Genomic DNA, 22,955 nt, shown 5'->3' with positions numbered 1-22,955 from the left:
TTCTGAGTAGAGGTACCAACAAAAACAGTTTCTATTTTTAAAGGCTTTGGGCACAATCCTTTGGCCTCTTGAGAGATCCCCTGGGAGAACAGAGGATTTTTCAGAGTCTGAGTACTGAGGGCCTCTGACCTCAGATTCTGAGGTCTGAGCCCACCCCCTGGGTCAAAACTAGGCTTCGGAAGAGGAGAAAAAGGGTGTGACAGGAATGGGAGGAAGCTGGGCTGTAGAATTGTGCCAGTTCCATGTAGTTGTCCCAGCCTCCTTCCTTCCCTCCTCCTCAACTCTAAATCTAAATGGATGAAATCAGATGCCACCATGTCTTGTACCAGATACTTGAAAGCCTCTAAGTTCAGAGGCTTATGAGCATCTGCTGCAGGGGCAACAGGCCTGGATTTCAAGCTGCAATTCATTTAAAACTTAGTAATTTCACAGCTAAAAGTTTCCCGAGCATTTTGGGATGGTCATGAGTTTGTGTACCTTTTTGTGAGGGGTGTACACTATATTCTGCACCATTGATGACAAGTTTGAAGTTGTTCATCAACAGAACTTCCATCAGTGTTGAAGTTGAAATCACACTGCCATCTGCAGGAAAAAATGAATGAAAAAATTAGGGCGATTTATATTTTATTGAAAGAATCACTATGTTGATTACAGGCAATGAAATTCAATATAGGCAACATTTACTACACCAGTATCTTGTGCAGTGAGCTTACTTTCATGAATGTCTTGTGCCTAATAACACTCGTGATATGACATTGCATCTAAGGTTTTCTCTCTTGGCCAGTAACAGCTCGAGGGGGGGAGGGAGGGGGGAAAGAGAGAGCACACAGACATGCTCATAATTTTCACTGAGATCACAACATGGGAGACAGGGCTAAAGACGGCTTCCAATTCTGTTCCTTCAGTCTGTGGCAGCAGAAATAATGCTGAAAATGGAGGGTTGTATTTGATGGATATTTACTTTGCTAAGCATTAGGAGTACAGGAAATGGCCTTATGACAGGTCAGACTGTTTATCCAGTGAGGCCAGTTTTGCGCACTCCACCTTTCTTAATGGCAGTGATGCAGTAAAGGTCCTTCCAGTCACCTGTACCCTCATCTTTTTAGCTGGATGCCAGGTATGGAAAAATTGAGACCTTCAGAAAGCTAATTGTAGTGGTTGGGTCTGCTTCTCCCACTCCAAGGTAAAGATTTCCAACTCTGAATCTGAACTGGGAAAGGATGCAGGATTGGAATGTTTAGCTGAAATGTCAAAGTCAACGAGCTACAGGATAAGCTAGGCAGCTGGTGAGAACCAGACCGTTTCTGATTCAGGGGGAGACACTGTAGAACAGAGAGCATCACAGGGGGTGTGAATTTCTCAATCCAGTAGTTTGACATCAAGTCAGACAAGCAGACCAATTAAGTATCATCCAGCATTCCTGTCATCTGGCCTAAGAGTAGTATGGACCTCCCTGAGGGTTAAGCCAACTCTGTTTGGTAGAGTAGAGGGGAGGGGAATTCAGTTTGAGAACAATTCCTGGTATGAGCAAGAACTAATTTCACAACCAACCATTTTAACTCTATGGATGCCTCTTCCTAACTACCTTTGTGTTATTTTCACAAAGTCAGTCCTGACTGGTCCGTTTGAACACAATAAAAGTTGTAGTTAGAGGCCTCTCCTCCTGACCTGCTCAGAAGGAAAAAGGAGAAACTGGGAGAGAGAGAAATGTACCCTTGAAACAAAACATATGCTCTAGAGAACAGTCTCAATATTGATTTAAACTAGCTCAGTAAAGGCTTTGATAAAACATTCAGCCTGGAGCTTGGCCAGTTTTTCTTTATCTGTCTCACAAATGAAATGTGCCATAGGCAAATCCATGCAGGCATTTCCTGACTGGAATTCTATCACCTGGATTCCTGCTGGGCATCTGATGATGGGAACTGTAAAGTACAGAGCTTTTTTTCCCCACCCAATCTATCGGGGTTACAATCTGGCACAACAATGAAAAGGGGGAAAGCATTAAACATTTAGATGTATGAAATATTCTGGGGTTTTTTTTTGTTCTGTTCAACAGCAAAGAATTCATAAAGAAAATGTATTAGCACAAAAATGCTGAATTACATGTAACTGCAAATGATATTTAGTATATTAATAAAATGCAACTTATTTTTGGGAAAAGAAAGTGGGTCAGGAATATTTGTCTGAAAGCATTGCACAAACTCTCTTTTGCACCTGTTGAAGTGTTCCTTTCATCTGCCTTAGAGCTTAAATACATTGGAGGTCTGATGATACAAGTCTCTCTAGTAGTCTATAACCACAAACAGCCTTCTGTAAGATAATTTTTCATTCAATGGTGCAGGTGCATAACCATCAGTCAAACGTCACTTATTCTGAGCTTATAAAAAGGTACAAGTATAGAAAATGAAATGCATCTGCAGGTGTGCCAAGAATGGTTTCATCGGAAGTCTGATAATCTCTTCAGCAGAAATTACTAACATGAACCTTCTTGGCATACATTTTTGTCTCCAGCATAGGAATAACAACATGCAGTTCTTTTCTTTAAAAGACTTGTAGGGACCCCAGGCTTTAGTTAAAACCTTTTGTTGTTAGTCGCGAAGTCGTGTCCGATCCATTGTGACCCCATGGACAACATTCCTGTCCTCCACCATCCCCAGGAGTCCACCCAAGCTCACACCAACTGCTTCAGTGACTCCATCTAGCCACCTCATCCTCTGCCGTCCCCTTCTTCTTTTGCCATCTATTGTTCCCAGCCTTAGGCTCTTCTCCAGGGAGTCCTTCCTTCTCATTAGGTGGGCAAAGTATTTGAGTTTCAACTTCAGTTTCTGGCCTTCTAAAGAGCAGTCAGGGTTGATCTCCGCTAGGACTGACCGGTTTGATCACCTTGCTGTCCAAGGAACTCGCAGGAGGCTCCGCCAGCACCACAATTCAAAGGCCTTAATTCTTCAGCGCTCAGCCTTCCTTATGGTCCAGCTTTCACAGCCATACATTGCAACTGGGCAAACCTTTAAGAATCCATTAAAAGAAATAGAAAAAAAATCCCCTTTCTTTTGTAGAACTAGTTTGGAAGTTTTTATTGACAGTACCAGCCTGCATATTTTTGGCATCCATCAGGCAACATTCTCCTTAGTATCCCTCCCTCTGAGTTCCCATCAACGTTTGCTGGCACTTCCTCTTTTTTCCCAAGGAAAGCTAGGGCAAGGGTGACAGAGGAAAGAACATCAAGGAGGAGTACCAGCAAGACCCACTTGAGTGGTAGTGGTAGTAGCAGTAGTATGTCTTCGGCTAGAACGTATGTCTTAACAGGTGCCCAACTTTGTTAAGCTCTGATCTTAACCCTGCTCTTGGCAAAGCTTCTCAATCAATGAAGAAAAACAAGCATGAGTAAAGCAGGGTTCCACAATCACTTTGCTATTCATGCAAGGAGTTTGCATTGAACTACATGCAAGGTGTACAAGAAGCATTAGTACCTGATGTGAAGACTTCTACCTTTTCAATTGCATTATCTTCCCTCTGTATGTCCTGCAGGAAGTCTCCCACAGTCATCAGCATGGGCTTGACGATAAACTGACATCGTTCTCCTCTTGATGGCAGTGTGAGGGTTATCACTGGTAGTCCATATTTATAATTAATTGTTACTTCTGGTGGAGGGCAGGCGGGGCGGGGCGGGGCGGGGCGGGGCAGAAGAAGAAAAGCATTTAATTTTATTTATACCCAAAGGCTCACAATAACGATCATAATAATAGCCCTAAACAGCAAGGCAGTAAATTGAAGCACCTCTTGAAAATCCTGGCAAAACAGAAAAGCCTGATACATTTTTCTGGTTATAACCATATAAGTTGGGAGCAACCAGTTGTGCTACTATGACGTTCTTGAAGAAAGGGTGCGATGAAACTCTACTAAATTGATATCAATACAAGTCAAACACTAGAACATTTGACATGAAGTCTCTTGTACAGTACTCAGGTATAACGGAGAAGGATTCACTCTGAAAACCCACAGGGCTATACTCAGGATGTGGAGCAAGAAGCTCTGAGTTCAACTCAGCAGGTGGTCAAAGAAAAGGCATTATCTGCTGCAAACATGCCTTACCCAACCTGATGCCCTCCAGACAGGTTGTTGCAGGTGGCCACATGCAACCCACCCCTGGTGTACATGTACATTATTCAAGGAGGACCATGAATGCTTAGGAGTCAGAAGTGCTGAAGGGGCACAAAAATGTACAGGCATCCAATTGTTCAGAATAAAACAACTTTTTTCTTGGCTATGCACCCCAAAACTGCGAGAAACCAATTTCTGATATGAAAACAGTAACTAATAAGGAAGCTTACCATCAGATGGCACTAGTGTGCCATAAAGTGCTGTTCTATGATGTCTTAGGTTTCCAGTTTGCTTCAGACATAGTATCTGCAAAGATGATGGATTAGATGTCAGCGTTTTCAGCTGAGTACATTCAGTATAAAGCCTGTTTTTCATCCCTGAGCTTCTTTCCCCAGAGCCAACTGAATAGGTTAGAAGACCAGATATTTATTGAAGATTCTAGTTTCAGAACCGAGTGTGCCAAGATTCTGGGTAATGCACAACAGGCAAGAAACTCAATCATATTGTCATGAGCAAACCTCTTAAAATCAAAAACTCTTCCTCCACTTTTATTTGATTGCAAAGATTTCCAAAAGATAATCTAAAACAAAGATAGAAATGTAGTAGAGGATGATGTGTAAAATACAAAGTTAATACCATGGATGGAACTTAGCAGAACATGTTAATTCTTAAACAGTAATACAGGAGAGATTTAACTTCAGAAATAGGAAATATAAAATTAATAGCAAACCCCCAAATATTTTTCTTTTTAAAAGCTTAAAAGTTCAAGAAGCTTAAATGAATTATATACACAAGGTTTTAAAATAGAGTCCCTGAACAAATTTAAGCTTAAATTTGAACAAGATAGAGAGTTTCATAGGATAACTGAACAATGAATTACTGCTCTGGGTAGTCAATTTTTCCTATGAAATGCACTGGAGCTTTTTGCAGGAGGATAATTGTTTTCTAGTGTATTAGAGGCAAGAACACAAGAGATGTTCAACAGGTTTTTACCACTTAAAATCCTTCCCCAGCTGTTTTCCTTCTCATGGGGTTCCAGTTGCAGGTGCAAACACCATACCAACATCTAATCATGCTGAACTTGTTGGGACTATACTAGCATAAGGCCAAAAGTCACACACTGTTATGCCAGGTAATCTTGGGGAGCTATACACAGGCAGTCCTTAGGTTACAAATGAGATTCATTTCTGAGAAAATTGAAATTTGCCTTTAAGTTGAATTTCACAGGTGTTAGGGGAGCAGGACGCTCATAAAGTGGCAAAACTGTGAACATCTCTAGGCCCCCTCCTTGCCCAAACTTGTCAGTGCCTCTTCTTGGCAGCAAGGAAATGCTGGAGAAATTTCCCTCTCCAGATGAGCAAGGCAGGGAGGCATGCTTTGGAGGCCTCCCTCTCTCCCCTTCTGCTTCCTCTTTATGGGAATGATTTTCCATTGTAATTTTAAAAAATTAATAAGCTTTATGGCAGTTTCTGCTTATATACGAGTACTTTGCAATGCGAACTTTCATAACTTGGGGACTGCCTGCACCTGAAAAGAAGGCGCTTCTCTTCCAAACTGCCTCAAAAGGTTTGGGATCTTTTGCTGGGGTTTAACAAACAGGGCCAGAGAGAACAAGCCTTCATTTTGCATTCACACAAACACACATAACACTTATTCAACAAAAAGCATAGAGAGGGCACAGGCTTTTAACCCAATATTGTCTAGACAGCAAATTTCCTGTTGCATCCAAATCTTACTCTCTATTTCTAAAGAGATAAAGAACTTCCTGCATACCAGAGAGAGAAGCTAACAGACAGGGAGAAAGCTTGGGAAAGGGAGTCCATTACCTGTCCTGCAGGGTAGACTCTTGACAGAAGTCTTATGCATGAGCAGGAAGTGTGCAAGGCATCCACAGCTGTGTGTGTGGGGCGGGGGGGGGGCAGGCCTGTGTTCGGAGTTTGCCTCCCTCTTCCTATGTTCAAAATGGGTCTGACCCCTTAATGTCTATTCCTCAGACTCTTGTTTCTGTAAGCATGTGTCTATGGGAAAGATGAGTCTGAAGGGTGCTGACTGTTTCTTGATAACCATAACCTTGTTTCTCTGGGTAAGCCTTGAGTTCTTTGTCTGTGTTTCTAGGTGCTAGAGGTAATTTCTAGGTGTCTCAGGACAATGGGTCATCCTCCTTGCAGGGTTGATTTGCAAACCTTTTCAAGGGAAATATTTGACCTTTTCTTTGCAAGAATCCCAGCATCCTCTCTTACTACACACTGGCTTGCCCAGGATATTATGTCCTTCTTCATGTATTCAAGCCTACCAACATGGCCCATAGCTGGAAAGCCCTTTCTGGCCTGGGAGCTTATTGTTATGACCCTAATATTGATATATACATGCATTACAGCCTGCATTTTAAAAGACCTTAAAGGAACTGAGGAATTTTCTGTGGTTCAGGCGATACATGCTATGACCATTCATGGTTTATTCCTTTCCCATAAATGTCACCACAGAGCTTCAGCTATGGTGGAAAAAAGACACTCCCTAACCTCCTTATTCAAGATGCTGGCCATCTTGCATAGGAAGAGGTCATTGCTTGGTGTGAAGAGCACATGTTTTACAGACAGAAGGTACCAGGTTCAATCCCTGGCATCTCTATGTAGGGGCACGAAAGAATCATGCCTGAAATTCTGGAGAACTGCTGCCAGGATGTCTCTACATTACTGGGCTTGATGAACTGATTCAGTATAAAGCAGCTTCCTATGTTGGCCCCTATTGTACTGAAGCCACGGTATCCTCCCAGCCCACCCCAGTGCTCTTCTCTTGGGTGCCTCTCCGTACTCAACTTTCCTGTGAAAATGATGGGGCTTATCCATTTTTTTCTGAAAAAGGAAAATAGCAGTAGTATGGCTTAGGGCACTAGTGCTGAAAAACATACGTGCTCTTTTGAAGAGAAAGGCGGGTGTAAGGAAAAGGAGTAGCGAGGAGCTGGCTTTGATAATTGAGCTGGCACAACTGCCATGGTGACACTGACAGCATCAACTGGCGGGTGTGCAAAATGATGCTCTTTCCAATTCTGAAGCTGAGCAGCTCAGTAAGGACGATCTAGACCAGGGGTCTGCAACCTTAAACATTCAAAGAGCCATTTGGACCCATTTCCCACAGAAAAGAAAACACCGGGAGCCACAAAACCCTTTTGACATCTAAAATGAAGATAACACTGCATATATCGTTTTTTACCTTTATGCTATGTATAAAAAAACTATAGTCTGTTTCATTTATGAAAACAATGAATGATTCTTTTATATAATCTCCATCTGTGAGCGGCTTCCCGTGCCTGACTATTTCCTGAGCGGCCACAAAACTAGCATATATAGTTGAATTTGCAGGCTTCATCCACTTCTTGAAATGATTTTTGCTCAGCTCAACCTTCCACATCAGTTCCAAAATGGCTTTTTTCCCCTCAATCTCCATCCGGATATTTTTCAAGCAAAGGCTGTGTGTTTATTCTGGAAATGTCTTGCAACATTCGACTTTTTGTTGTTTGCCAATTTCTCACCACATATTAAGCATACTGGTAAACCAGTCTCATCAGCAGTGAAAGCAAATTGATCTGCCCACGTACCATTAAATGTTCTGTTTTCTTCTGAAACTTTTCTTTTCTTGGATTTATGCATGGTTGGCTTACCGGGGGTCGAAAAGCTCAATAAATCGCGTGCCGGCAGATGTCGCACATTGGCAGTTGTGACACATATTTTGAGTGACAGGGAGCCGCAGTAGAGGGATGAAAGAGCCATATGTGGCTCCAGAGCCGCGGGTTGCTGACCCCTGATCTAGACATTTGCCTTGCTCCACCAAGTTTTGGTGCGTAAGTACTGGATAGTACAGGTTTGGATGTGGACATGAAGGCCAGTCATGAAAGCTGTAGATCCTATAGATGAGTGAAGTCTCCCTAGCATCTCTGACCTGAGAAAAGGTGTTACTCTGACCCAGTCTGAGGAAGGAAGAAGGAGAAAGATGGCCATCAACAACATTCCCTACAGAGAAGAGAATGTAAAAACCATGAAAAAAGATTCTTAAAAATGTTCTGATATTTGAAACAAAAGATGCACTTAAATAGTACAGACTTGACAGCAAAACAAAAAAGGAACAAACCTGGGATGATATAGTAAATTCACCCCTTCACATAGCCCCACATAAAATAACCTCGACATTTTAAACTGAATGTCTGGATTGTCACATGTGAAGGAAAAAGCAGCTTGAGCAGTGAAGTTTTAATATGAGAAATAGCCCTTACCTGAATGAGCATTTGAATTTGCTTCTCACACCCTGGTGATTACCAAACTAATTTTCTTTTCAAAACAAGGCAAACAGAAGAAAAGCAAACTATTATTGTTTTTGTGTGAAATCATCAAACCTAGCAAACTTTTCCTGTTTTAAAAGAAAAGTTGTGCTTCATTTCTGCTTTAAGTTAATATCCATTTACCTGTGATTCTGGTTACTATAGGATGCTCGCAAATTCTAGTACAGTTTTATTTCCTTTGCTACAAAGTTTTTAGAACAACTTGCAAGTGGCAACCTCATTTCCAAGTAATCAATTTAATTTGCTTTACAAAATTGTCCAATTGCTCAGAAAGCCAGCATGGGCATTTTGTTTGTCAAGTAACTTCAGTATCTATATTTGTATATCTCAACATCGCTTCCTTGTCATCTCAAATCTGAGTAACTGTTTGCTCTGTCAAAATAATTGCAAAGCCATAGGTTCCTTTTGCAAATGCTAGAAAATTTATCGAAACAAATCACACTTCACTGTTCAATGAGTAATTGCAAGATTTATGATGACAAGTACCTGGTTAATGGAAAATGCTGCTTTGGTAGATAAATTGAGAGGAGAAAGAATAAGTGAACAGTGCCAGTGCTTGCTTAACACAAAACTGACCAAGAGAATTTTGGCTTATGCTATAGGGTAGCTCTAAGTGTTCATTGTACAACGCATACCATTAATACGTATTAAGAAAAAGTGCTGATTAAAATATCTATTATTTTTCTTGAAAAGTTCAGTTGGCTCAGTTTTACAACCAACTTTCTGTTGGTCTGTCTTTGACACAGAGGAATGTAAAACCAGGCAACATCAGGAACTTCAGTGGAAATATATGGCTCACACACAGCAAACTAGCACTAACGTATACGATGAAACAGTAGATGAATCAATACTTCAGAGCAATTGTGGAATCCCACTGGGCAAATACAATCAAGTTGTATTTGCCTTGCAAATATACAGGATGTTGCCCTGAAATCAGGACTAAAAAGTTTTACCAATTAGCTGAGAACATAACAGGAATTGTGCTGGACCCGATGAAAGCCTACCTAGGCTAGCATTCTGTTTTTACCATTTGGCTAGAGGAACCCCATAAACAGGGCAGGAGGGCAATACTGCGTTATCAGGATTGCTCTGCCCAGAGCTGCTTTGCCTCCATAAATGCTGTTTATATAAAGAGGGTTGGATGTGCCCTCATCGTGGAAACCCACCCCTGCCATCTTCCTTCTCCTTTCGGGGCGGACAAAGAGGAAGACAGAAACAGACCACAGCAAAGCCCAGTTTCAAGCTGGGGGCTGGTCTGCGACACAAACCTAGTAGGAAAATGGGACTTTACATGCTGTTCTTCCTACCAGGAAAACACCCACACTAATATGAGACAGCAGCAGAACCGGTTTGGTCTTTGTCAATTCCCTACAGAAAGAATCAGGAGATTCTACAGCATGTGTGGCCGGCTGAAAATCCCCACCCACATACTGCTGCCCAAGGAGAATTTGTGGAGAGTTATTCCACTTAAAGAAACCTATTATAAGAAAAAACAAAATAACTACACAGAAAAATATTTTGAGAGAAACATATACTTAAGCAGCTGGAAGGAGAAGAGCTCAGCTCTTCACACTGCACATGTCTCCTTGTATCTCTATTTAGGGATTCAGTGGGAAATCAGTTCTGTACCTTATTGGCACTGTCTGCTTTGGCCCTAAGTACAATGAATAATTAATTCCTCAAATCTCATCCAGAGATTAATATAACACTTTTATGTACAGTGTAGATTAAATTAATCACAGCACTGCCATTTAATCAAATTTTACTGCCATTGACCTGCTCTCAACATTGCAAAGTTAGTACATTTCTTGAAGCAAACAATTAGTTTTGCAACAGTTTCACAGTACAGAACCTCTCCTAGTGCCAGAGTGAAATTAATGAGCAATATAAAGAAGCAGGCATAGCTACCACAGGCCACCAGTGCTCAATAAGATGTGTGCCAACTCTGAATGCTGTCTGACTGTAAAATAACATTAGTGGCTTTCTAAATAATTTCAGCTTTGCCTTCTTCTGTGATTTAAAAATGTCTTATGCCTTCACTGGTCAATATACCAATTCAATATTTATTATAGTAACTGGGATGGATATGATTTCTGAGAAAGACAATTATACTAACACTTTTCTGTGTGAGAGGGATAAAATTGGTCCTACACTCACAAATGAAATGGGATCTGAAAGATGCCATTGGCCACCTGTCCTTTCCAAATTTATTACTGGTGGTTCCTCTCATCAGCCCCACTTTAAGTGGCGCTGTGACCAGCAGTGATGCATGGCTCTTCCTCTTCCACCATATCATGGTGCACCACGATTGCAGGTCCCTGGCTTTGCTCTTCTTCAATACATATGACAACCCTCTTCATGGAAAGGTTTAACCTCAAACCAAGGATAGTGGCTTGTTTGCAAGATGGGGGTGCAAGCCCAGCAGCCCAGAGGCACGGCAGGGTTATTATGTTCAAATGCACCCACACTGGCCAAATCATCAGCTAGCAGATTCACTTCCAGGAACTCTGCAGTAAACTCCTGCTCCCTGAAAGGCTTGTTTACACACTAAAAACTCCAGAACAGATGTTCTGGGAGCTGAGAGTTTTGAATATTCAACCTCTGCATCTTAGGAAGCTGCAAACCAGCTATTATAAAGACTCTCAGAGAGATGCACAGAAGGATGCAAAGGGGCGGATGCTGGTGGGCACACTAATGTTGATCAGAAAGGAGCACAGTCTTCCGAACAGTGAAATGTGGCCAAGGTGGTATTCAGTAGCAACCTGCAAACAGAGGATGAATAACACTCAGTCTTGTGCATTCTATATATCATATATAAAAACTGTTAACCATGTGCCACACATCAAATGCCATCTGCAAAATATTTAATTAGAAGACTGTCAGAATTTAAACATTGTTTCTTGCTTTAAAACCCTGACTGACAAAACTCCAGCAGCATGCAACATGAACTACAGGTTGAAATGCCTCTCAGATAAATTAGTCCCTTGGGAGCCAAGTTTTCTGCAAAAACTAAGATTTAATTTCATGCAGCTTAGAAAATACAGTTCAAAGGAGGAGTGACATGATTCAACAACTGAGCTGGCTTGTAATGAGCTTCCACTAATCTGTAGAGGACTGGGAAGGAGGATGCAAGAGGCAGAACATTTTCAGCTAATACAAGAAAGAACTTGGTTACACATTTGATTTGTGTGTTTGTTTTTAAATATGCAGCTATGAAAGCTTGCAGAAACATGACCCTGTGTTGCCTATGCAAAATGCTTGTTTGTTTCAGAAAAGATAAATTCTGTAGAATGGATTTATGACAACTACACATGAAATTACAATTCAGCCATCCAAGACTATTTTCTAGGACTTAGGATTCAAGCATCATCTCATAATACTGGATGAGAATGCAAGATACAACAAGAAAGATAGTTAACAGTCTATCCCCATAATTTCAGAAACATTTAGGGTGCAATCCCATGCATGTTTAGACAGAAAGAAGTCTTAAAATTCCCAATATTCCCCAGGGTGAACATTTTGGGATGAGAGGTAGCATTACAATTCTGGTACAGGAAGTCCAGAACTCTTTGACAAACCATTAAGCAAAAATTGAAATTAAAAAGTATGCATAATAATTAACACACCAGAAAACAGCATAATTCCCCTCTTTTTCCCATCACCAAAATCAAAGCCTGAATTTTCTCCTAACTGTAGTTTCCCCATTACGGTATGACAGTATAATCTACCAAATAATATATTTCAGAAGTTTGTTCATCTTTTTTCTTCCTGTAATTGGACTTCTCAGCAGCAGAAAAGCTATAGAACTAACTCTGGATTTATATTTATAATGCAATAATTTTCTGAAAATACTTCTTAACATCTCCTTTACATCTCTGTAATTCCCTCCCATCCCTTTTTACTATAGTGGCAGAACTCTAACCATTTCTTATTCTTCACCTTATTCATTTTGCCTGTTTTTCTGCTAGTTGTAAACTGATTGTAAGTTTTATATATTTTATGGATTACTTCAACATCATGTTCCAAATAATCAGATCTCTAGCATTATTTATTAACAGACTGCTATGACCTAAATGACACCTGGAATTTTACAGTTTCCAGTACTAATCACTTTGGAAATCTACTGGATGCCCATTACAGTAACATTGGCTAGACACAATTTATGCCCCAATCGTGCCTTCACACTTCAGCAATAAAGACACTGCATTAGTTGGCTAGTAGTTAAGCACTCTGTGAATGCAATTACATAGCAAATAAAGTGAAGAATTAACATTCTGAAATCTGTTTAGAGGCATCATATGTGCTCCTTACTCATTAAAACGAAAACAAGCTAGCAGGTCCATGTACTAACTACACGGATAAGTACCTTCAACATAGGAGATCTGAAGGCCTGTAAAAACCTGGAAAAGAACCCCCTTTCCCCCAAGGAAAGGTTCAAGAATACATGTTTTAGGGCATGCTTGTTCAAGTACCTTTGTCAACATCCTCCAAACACATTAACAGAAAATCATTCATCAAGCTAGGATCAGACTTGCATAGCTTGCCAGTCATAACCTGGTAGATATAAACTATTTTATCTTCAAAGTACCTTACAAACAGGCCATATTAAACCTTCAAAGAGAAGCTAGATTGTAACAAGCCCTGAACCAACTGATGAAGCCTTTTTAGATGGCACTGTGAGGTTGCAATGTTGGCACAGAAGAATCACCTGTTTGCTGTCTATGCTGCCACACAGCAGGCTTTTAGGAGCATTAGTCAGAGCCATGGTGTGTTTTCTGTCACTCACATGCTAGGCTTTTTCCTTCCTGCTTCATTGTATTTCCTTCCTGCTTCCTGTTCACCAATATACCCAAGAGCATACCAAACTTAGCTGGCCATATTGAAATTCTGAAAGTAACCTGTCTAGACAAATGAGTAAATACTTGCTTCACTTTTGCTGGAAATGAATGAGGGACTGCCTTGCTAATTTGCACAAGTGAAGCTGTTGATGAAAAGCAAGGCTAAGCACCAATAATGCAAGAGCATCTTTTTAAAAATCTAGAATACAGAGGAGAGAGAGATGTGACACTGATTTACAAGAAAGATCGACAGTTTTATAAAATTCAGTGAAATTCAGTAAAATTCCCAACAATTCTACAGTACCTGTTAAAGAGGGGATTTTTATACTTCCATGCCAGAAAGTTCAAAGGTGAGCATGATCATCACAACTAATGGATTTTTAAACCTCGTCTGGTTTAAAATAAGGATAGTTAGAAAGAAGATTGACATATCTAGCTTTAGTATATATTACTAAGAAGAGTGACCTGAACTGCAGAAATATATCCCTGCAGAAATAGCTTTGGGTTGTTTATGGTTTGCTGTTGATCTGCTATGAACCTCTTGATTGTAACACAGGATGAAACAATCAGTTTAGTGCTCACTGATGTCTTAACCTGGTACAGTTTTATTATTTATGAAACAAAATTCCATTAGACCTTCTCTTTGCCTTTACACCTACACTGAATTAATAGACCTCATATACTGCATGGTTTAATAAAGCCCCTAGTGAGAACAACATAAATTCCAAAGTAGCTTTACCAGGGCAAGTTTTACTGCTCAATCTTTAAAGTTCCCTAATGCACATGCAAAGAGAAAGAGATTGAATACAGGACTCATGAAAACCAATACTTATGTTCTCAGATACTCCCCCAGCTTTCAGCTTCCCTTAAATTATTTACTGTGCGTAAATAATGGAATATGGATGGTGGGCTAGATGACCTGTCAGATATATATGCATCATTTTTCTTATTAAAGTCAGAAAGCAGTTTGAAGATGGGAGAATCTGTACTCTCCACTACAGATTGTGGAACAGATCTGTGTGTGTCTGTTACACCATACCATAATGTACCATGCACATTTATGCTGCTATACTGTAGTCATATTTTCTGTGCAAAGCATCCCATTAGGGGTCTACCTCCTCCGATCTGCATATTTAGAAGTGTGCAGTAGGCCTCATTTGCTAGACTGTCACCTGAGATCACATGGCTGCTTCCTTTACGTTGTCAGCCTTGTAATGCCATGGCAGTGGTGAAAGTTATACGAACCACAGCTAGTTGGGGAATGATGGCAGTTGGAGGACTTTTTTCTGTCTAAACGTAAGATTGCAGCCTGAATCTATCCAGTACTATCCAGCTGCCTGTGCGAAGCCTCACTGATTTGATTCAGTGCCTAATCTACAAGGTGACAGAGTGCTTCCACAGCTATTGTTTCCATTGATCTGTTTGTTCTGAAATGTTTTATGTTAGCTTTTAGTTAACACTTTCAGGCCACTTTACAAAAACATAAAAGAAACAGAACCATATAGAAAGATAGACAGCAGGAGCTGAGAGTAATTTTCAGAAGTCTATAGTGGGCTGTGATTTTGCTAAAATGGGGTGGAGCTTGTAGATTTCATTAAGAGGGGTTGTAACTACTACCACCCTTTATCATTTCAACAGTGGTTGTACAGTTTCTCCCACTGAGCTGTCAAATCCAACACTGCAACCAACAAAGACAATTCCATCTTGCTCATCTGCCCTAGCCCTAAGAAAATAATATTTAATCAACAAAACACTTGCAGTCAAATAAAGCAGGAATACTTCCATGGCACATAGGGAAGTAATACCACCATGGAATCATAGAATTGTAGAGTTGGAAGGGACCATGAAGGCCATCGAGTCCAACCTCCTGCTGTTGTAGGACACAATTTACACCATCCTCCTCTTGGTATTTATTCAAATAAGGTTTTTACCTTTAAGAAAACAGAAATCAAATATAGCACTGTATTTAAAATATGTAATCTATTCCACCTCCAACAGGTAGATTTTGTTTTGAACTGATATATCAAATATGGGGAGGCTATTTAACTTGGGGATGCTGTGGCGTTAAGAACCAGCAGCTCCCATTCCAAACTTGTTAATTCTATTTCATTGCAGTCTTAATGAATCTCATCATATAAAAGTACTATTCACTTTGCCCATTATGTTTCTTTATAGCCCCTGGAAGAAAATTAATACTTGCCACCAGTATGTTTCAAGTAAAGGTAAATATATATTAAGAGTGTAACTGCACCTCACTGCATTCTTACGAAGCTTCAAGTTATTTGTGCTTCAAATGAGGTACCTAATGTAGATGCAAAGCCCATTCTAGCCTCTTTTGCATCAACCACCGCCAGACATTCATGAAAACATAGTCACAAGGGCAATTTAAGAAAAACCAAAGTATCTGTCTCCACTGGAGACTGCATTAGCTAATAGTAATGTAATTTTCTACTTTTCCCCAGACAACATCAGCAAGAAAAATAAGATGTAGATGGAACTTTCCAAACTTGAAAGTATCTACACACTTCCATTTAGATCATACCACATAGCATCCACAGCCAAGTTCTAAGATGCAACTGATAAACCCAGAATAGTATCCTCTTGGATAACTTACTACAGGTCTAGCAAAGAACAGAATATTCCAGAATGCTGCATGTCATCAGCTATCGCATTCCCAGTTAAAAGCACTCCAACTTATCATCAATACTCTACAATATGTAGAACAGCAGTACTTCTTGCACAGGCCTTGGGTAAGAAAGCCATCTTGGTTTGCAAAATGCACCGTAACCTAAATCAGCTACTCACTAGCAACAACCCTGGGCACTTAGCAAACACCAACCCAGAAACCATCTTTGTCTCCAAAGTCACAACCCAGTCATGAATAATGCTAATGTCTTTTTCAACCTACTCATCTGTCCATCTGTACAGCAATGCCCTTGTGCCTACAGGGGACAAAACAAGGTATGTTTGCAGGATAACTGGTCACAAAGGTAACACAAAAATGGCAACATTCAAACATCAGAGGATAAGTATTTTGTTCTACTGTCAATGACTTTAGACTGTGTGACAAGAAAACACAGTTAAGTTAAAACAGAGTAGCTTAAGAGTACGGTCCCATGGCTGGTAGGTGCTTTCAGCAATAGGAAAATTCAGAGTCCCAGCTCCAGCCTTGGAAACATACTGTGAGGTCAGAGCTGAAGCTCCAAATTCAGAGCAATCCTGTTCCATACTCCCAGTTGATACAGTTCTTTGCATACCAGTTGCAGTTCTGAGGTAACAAGATCTATCTTGGTGGTACCTCAGACTGTACTCCAGAGCAGATGCAAAGACTTACTGAAACTGGCCGAAGTGTCCATCTAAGATTCTGCATACTGGAAGAAGCACAGAGGTTTCTGTGATCATTCTGTGCTCCACAAGGTATCTGTAATTCTCAAAGTTTAGAAGACTTTGGGTGTACCCAACCAATGTTCCCTCCAAAGACCAGCATCATGTGTACAGAATTAAATAGCTAAGAAACATGTCAGATACCAGGATACTCTACTTACTGTTCCGAAAAAATGCAACTCTTCTGCAAAACAAAGAGAAAACCTGCAGAAGCAGGACTAAAATTTATCTACAGGTTCTGCTATTCATTTAGAATTGAGCAGAAACCACTCAATTCTCAACTGTCTCAGTCATTTCAACCCTCATAAATTGACATAGCAAAGCTAAAAAGATTGTGAGTGTATGTGTGCACGTATATGTAACCTATAACCAGTACATTTTCCTGCCAATTTTGTATTTCTAAATCCCTCTTGAACAATGGATCCTTACCTTTAGCAAAGCTCTTTGACCTTAAGTCCTCCAGTAAAATAGGATGGCTAATATTCTTGCATGTCCCTAAGTAGGTAGCATCCTTGGGACATACAGGTTTCCTTGTACCCTGTACAGCAAAAGCCCTGAGGATGTCGCTGTGAAATGGGTGCATGATGCACAGCCACTTTTTTGCAAACTAAGATCAGTTGTGCTTTTGATAATACTTAAAAACTCACTGTTGAGAGTTGGCTGTTGTTGCACCCTGGGGAAATTGGTCCAGGTTCACATGACATAACAACACATCATGGGCAGCAACCTGCAATGGGTTGCTGTGCTGAGTGAAGTCAATCATTGTCTGTTTTAGCCCTCAGCCTTTTACACATGTATAAGTACCCTGTTTATCCCCATCCCACAAGTTCTCCGCATCAGCATGGCATATTTACTTTTTTTGGTCCTCCACTGCAACTGTGAACCTCTTGTCCAAAAATAGAATCCTTCTGCCTTGCTCTCTGGTCTTCAGAGCAGACACAATCAAGGGATCTCGCTCAGACTTTCCTACAGCCTCCACTGGCTGACTGCCTCTACGAGCCCTTCTTTAGTCTTTCTCACATTCTCCCTCTGCCCCTAATGGAGATGGGATAAAGGAAAGGGGACCTGTCTGTATTTGCTTCTGGTTAGGATAGTTTGGAGCAGAGGTGAGTTCCAGACATCCCTGAGCACCAGAATTGGGTGCCATTTTGAACAGAAAGGCTTTTTAAGATGCCCTAAGACTGTATTCACTCTGCCATCACCTCCACAGTCATTTTACTGCTCAGTAATAATGGCAGTTTGAATAGAAAGTGGACAACATACACTTCTCAAGTCATTACAGCAGTAGTAGCAATATATTAACAAATTTCACATGAACACTGTGTGTTAAATTGAAGGGCCTATTCTGATGAGGCAGTAATCTGTCTGACGTGACTAGAAAAAATACACACGTGGCATGATTGCAAGATTATCAGAATTAAAATTCTCTGCCTTTCCATTCTATCTGATGAAAAGTTCCATTGACTAATAGATGCGCTCCTACTCCAACACAAGCTTGGTCCCGTAGGAGATTACTACTTAAATATACACACATTCTCATGAGAATTTACTTAAAGGGGGTACAAAATATAAAATGTTAGTTTTCCCTCTTATAATCTTATTGAATTTAGAATAATTTTAGATAAACAGTGCAGCAGCAGAAGAGAAGAAATTAGAAAAGAGAGAAGACCGGGCACTGGTTATTAAACATGATTTGAACCAAAGGACACAAGTACTTAGGGTCAAAACAGATGTTAGTTGAAATGTGTGACTAGCAAAATGACTTAGACAACATGGCTAGTAGGTATACATTTACACTAAGCTCTGTTTTGGCCCTTACTTTATTGTTTGATAGCATGGACTGTTATTCCTGTTCATGCATAAGAACTTCTCCACTGGCATAAGGGATGTGGCATGTGAATTGAAAAATGTACGTGCTACATCAGTTTAATACAGGGATTGAGAGACAATTAGAAAAGATTACATGGCTTGGTCATACCTACCTAATAGGCCATTCTAAAGAGTGCCTGGTACAGATGCAATAAAACCCTGGAACTTCTATATTTGGTTGATAAGATTTCTAATACAAGGCTGAGAAAAATGTGTTAACTCTTATGAAGAAGTAGGTCATAAAAAAAAGGAATACCAATAGGATTTAAGTAAAAGTGGCTGATATTCTTAAGGTTGGAACCAAAGACGTACTCAGTGCTGTCAGACTGTAAGACTGACCTAGTTATGCTATGCTCCTCTGTTGAGTTAATGGCATTTGATTTTGCTTTTATAAAATATTTTTAATATGTTCATGTTTTAGTTACGGAAACCATCTTGGCAGCCAAAAGGTATGGTGAAAATCATGTCAATCGACTAAATAATGTTGTGATATAAAAGGGCTAACAAAATTTTGAGGCCACCCACAGTTCTCTAATGATATTCTGCCAGTCTGACAGCATTCAAACACACACACTCTCTAATGCATGGCTCATTGTTTTTCATTACAAGCAGCAAGTTCAGCTGAAATAATGAACTATGACAACAGTTGCACAGCATCTGCACTGATAAAATCAGGTTTTCCCCAAGGGAAAGGGAAATATTGCAAGGGAAGGAAGATGCATTCATATCTCTGATACTGTCCTCTGTATCTTATGAGCAAATCAAATGAAAAATCATTCTGTACTTATTCTGAACTCACAGAACAATGTATTCAGCTTCGTCACAGACCATTCAGAATTATCAAACCTGTTCATTATATCTTGTATTTGTCAAACAAGTAGCAGCAGAAGAAATCTGAAAGCCACAAACTAGAACATTCATACAGACAGAGGCAAAATTATGTTCAAAGAGATATGCACACTTTGACTATGTGATGCATATAGCAATTGAATCCATTTCCTTATCCAGTTGAAAGCAAGTACTTTTTATATGTTGCTTCTCTGTATCAGCTTTCTTCAACTAGATGTCAAAACTCCCAGCATACATTGCCATAACATGTATCAGTTCATGGGCAGAATTCAACAGAGTAGTGGTGTTTCATTCTTCAAATGACCCTAAGTTCGAATGATCCAGAGTTCAAACATAAAGATAAAATCACTCCGCAGTTCAAATGACGCTTCTAAGTTCAAACTGCAAGCAAAGTGAAACAATGAGGTCACTGTGGAAACATCATCTGTTGTGTGCCCAAGTTGTCCCTAGCTGGGAAAGCATCTCTGTGCCTTTTCAGCACATGCCTTTTCAATGTCTTCAATGCCTTTTCTTGCTTTAATTTCTGGTTATATATATAGCCCCTACATAGGGTACTGTTTAGGGTCTGGGAATGGATTCATTTACTTCCCATTTCTGATGGGAAACATTGCTTGGGACTTCAAATGATTCAGAGGTCAAACAACCTCCTGAAGCGAATTAAGTTCAAAATATGAGGCACCACTGTATTTATGTCCTTACTGATTCTCTTGCACCCTGCAGTTTCAGTTTAGTTAAAGCAGTACCTCCCACCAATTCCACTGTATCAGCAGGAGTCCCTGTTTGTGCAACAGAGATTTAGCACTTCCATGGGGGCATTCTGGAATGAGCAGAAACTCTCATCTCTTGTTTGGGACTGGTTGACAGAGCTCGTATACGGACTCTGCCAACCTGCCCCATTCCAGAAATTCATTTCTCGTGTCCTGGAAGTACTGTATCTTTGTTGTGCAAGTCATGAATGCTACTTCTTGCTGGTAATCAGAGGATTGCAAGAGATTCTGCAGGGGCATAAGCACCCTATTAAATTCTGCCCCATAGCATTGCATTTAGGTTACATATAAGAAATCTAATTTAACTACTATTCATTTTAGCAAGGAAAGCACATATTTTGAAAAAAAATAGCTTAAAATTCTACTTTATTATTTTTCATATGAAAGATCTACTTGATGATTAAAGGGCACACAGAAGATACGCAGTCATAAAAAGGGCAACTAAAGAGAGCAGCTCTACATGGGATACTTATAATTAAAGTTTAAATTTTCCTCTAGCTATATTAACATCATTTTTCTTTTTCACAGCATAGCCAGGCCCACCCACAAGTGTAGTTAGCTCATCATTAATTAAACTCAGGGTGGAACTAATTTAAATCAAATTGGTTTAAATCACAATTTAAATCACTAGTCAGTAAGACTAGATTTAAATCATAGTTTTCTACGTAATTTGCATGTATGCCTGTCTTACCCAAAGGCACAGGAACTTCATTAAAATATTTCTAAACTGGGTCTCTTTTATGGCTGGCTGCACTTATAGGCATTCTCTTCCACGGAAAGAATACTGTGATAAACCTCAGGCTATACACAAAAAGATCCAAAGATTTGTGGAGCATTCTGCTCAAAAGGGTTCACTTTATTTTTACTGCTTGCCCCTCCATCCTGCACTTAGTTTCTTGTGCAAAAGTTTCACTCCCAACTATCTTCTATTCATTTTTTTAAAACTTAGCACTTAAGAGGTAAGGAGTTGATTTTGTGTGTATAAATTTGCAAAGGAACAATGGGATTATGGCCTTTTTCTCAACTCTGTATGTTTATAACATTTTTGCTGGGAAGAAGAGGCGTGTGATCACTGCAGACACAAATTCACAATTTTGAGAATGGTAAAACCAAGCACCTGTGAAAATATCTTCTAGATAGAAAAAGTGCCCAATAATCTTACTGAAACGTCTGGAAGAGCATGACATTGTGAATGGATTAATGGAATTCATTTACCAAAAAAATTTAAACATTGTAAGAATATACAGCCTCATGCTACATAATTATAAACTAATCTTTATTTCCATGATGAATAGCCTTTGGACTATAATGTATCTTAAACAGAAAACTATATTTAGATAGCATTTTTCCCCAAAAAGCATTTTATTTTTAAAAATAAATTTAAATAAAAAATCCATTTATAATCATTGATTTTTATCCACCCTGATTACAATATATACAATTGCATACCTTCTTCATAAAATTACAGCCTGAGAACTTTCAATAGCCAATGAACAGCTTAATTCCCATATCTACCATTTTAAAAATCTTTCAGCAAAAGCAATTTCAAAATAATCTGTAAGAGCTCTCCAACATTATTCAACAAAATGAGGCAGGACTGTCAGTCATCTCCATTCCATAATTAATGCCATAAAGCAACAGCAGGGTCTGTAGTGATAAAGCTTATAAGGACTGTCTTCTGCCTCTTATGAAGGTAATAAATCCTTTCTGGTGGCAAAGAAATATGATCAAACCCTAAACACTCTAAAGAAGCAAAAGTAATTTATAGTTATCCATAGCTAGGAATGTTAAACTTAGTGGCACTTTCTACAGTATGAAGGCACTAAAAATCACAGTTAGCCCAGCCCTGCTCTCCAATGCAAGAATCCATTAAGTGAGCACAAAGCAGAAGGAGTCATTACATTGGACACCGGGCCAATTATTTACAGCCAATGCTTGCCACTAGCCAAGGTTAGCACAGCACCCGCAACCCTGCCAGGTCAGAGGTGGCTTAGCACTATGGCCTAGGGGACTACAGTGGCCTGGTACTATGTACATTACAAGCTAGAAGTGGGTGCAGCATGCATTTGACATGGGTCTATTCTACCAGAATGTCTCAGAATGTCTGGCACATTCTTCAGACTGGTCTATAATATTAACATTGATGTGAATGTGCATTATGAAACTCCAAAAACTGGGACAACCTGACCAGTTCATGAACTGATCATCATTACTGTGAGTTTTGCAGGAAACCAGGTCTAGCCTCCCAATCATAGCAGCCAAGTAGATTCTCCATTCTACCCTTCTTAAGGGCAAGCTACTTTTCAAGCGGAAGTCCTTTAAAGTATTGTTTGCCATACCTTATGGAGCTTTTTCAATATAATCCCAGCAATGAGAAATGAGGTTCTGAGGGCTTGCCTGTGAACATACTGTCTTGAAGGGCCTGCAATCCTGGGAATTCTTCCTCACAGCTACAGCCCATCGTGTCACAAACTCTTTTAAACAGCCCCCATGCTCAGGAGCAGCTTTTCAGGGGTAACAGAGACCAAATGTCAGAAGGTAAAGACCTCACTCTGTATGCAGAATACCATGCTTAGTTCTTCACGTCCAATCCACTGTCATTGGATTATGAATTCATATTGGTATCCAAATTAATACCTCAGAACTCTTTGTAACTCTTTGGTCTGTTTGTAAGCCGCCCCGAGGCTTCTGCAAGGGGTGCGGCATAAAATGTTATAAATAAATAAATAAGAACTCACTAAGCATTTATTAAAGTAGTATAAAATTTCATCTACAATTTATCACAGGATTTAGTTACCATAATGTATTTTTTAG

At 39.8% G+C, this 22,955-nt stretch overlaps 1 protein-coding gene across 1 annotated transcript in view; it reads right to left on the bottom strand.

Annotated features, from left to right (window-relative positions):
- MCUB (mitochondrial calcium uniporter dominant negative subunit beta) overlaps positions 1–22,955 on the bottom strand; it is a 55,866-nt gene that overhangs the window by 7,124 nt on the left and 25,787 nt on the right. Inside the window, exons 2-4 of the mRNA XM_044428655.1 lie at positions 4,332–4,407; positions 3,471–3,641; positions 478–582 (exon numbers count right to left, since the gene is read on the bottom strand). Coding sequence (XP_044284590.1) covers positions 478–582; positions 3,471–3,641; positions 4,332–4,407 — 352 coding nt within the window. The remainder of the gene's footprint in view (positions 1–477; positions 583–3,470; positions 3,642–4,331; positions 4,408–22,955) is intronic.

Source organism: Varanus komodoensis, unplaced genomic scaffold (assembly GCF_004798865.1).
Source record: "Varanus komodoensis strain SLA01 unplaced genomic scaffold, ASM479886v1 scaffold2, whole genome shotgun sequence".
NCBI lineage: Eukaryota > Metazoa > Chordata > Lepidosauria > Squamata > Varanidae > Varanus > Varanus komodoensis.
Note: the sequence above shows the minus strand (reverse complement) of the source record. Positions and strands in the feature narration are given on the sequence as shown.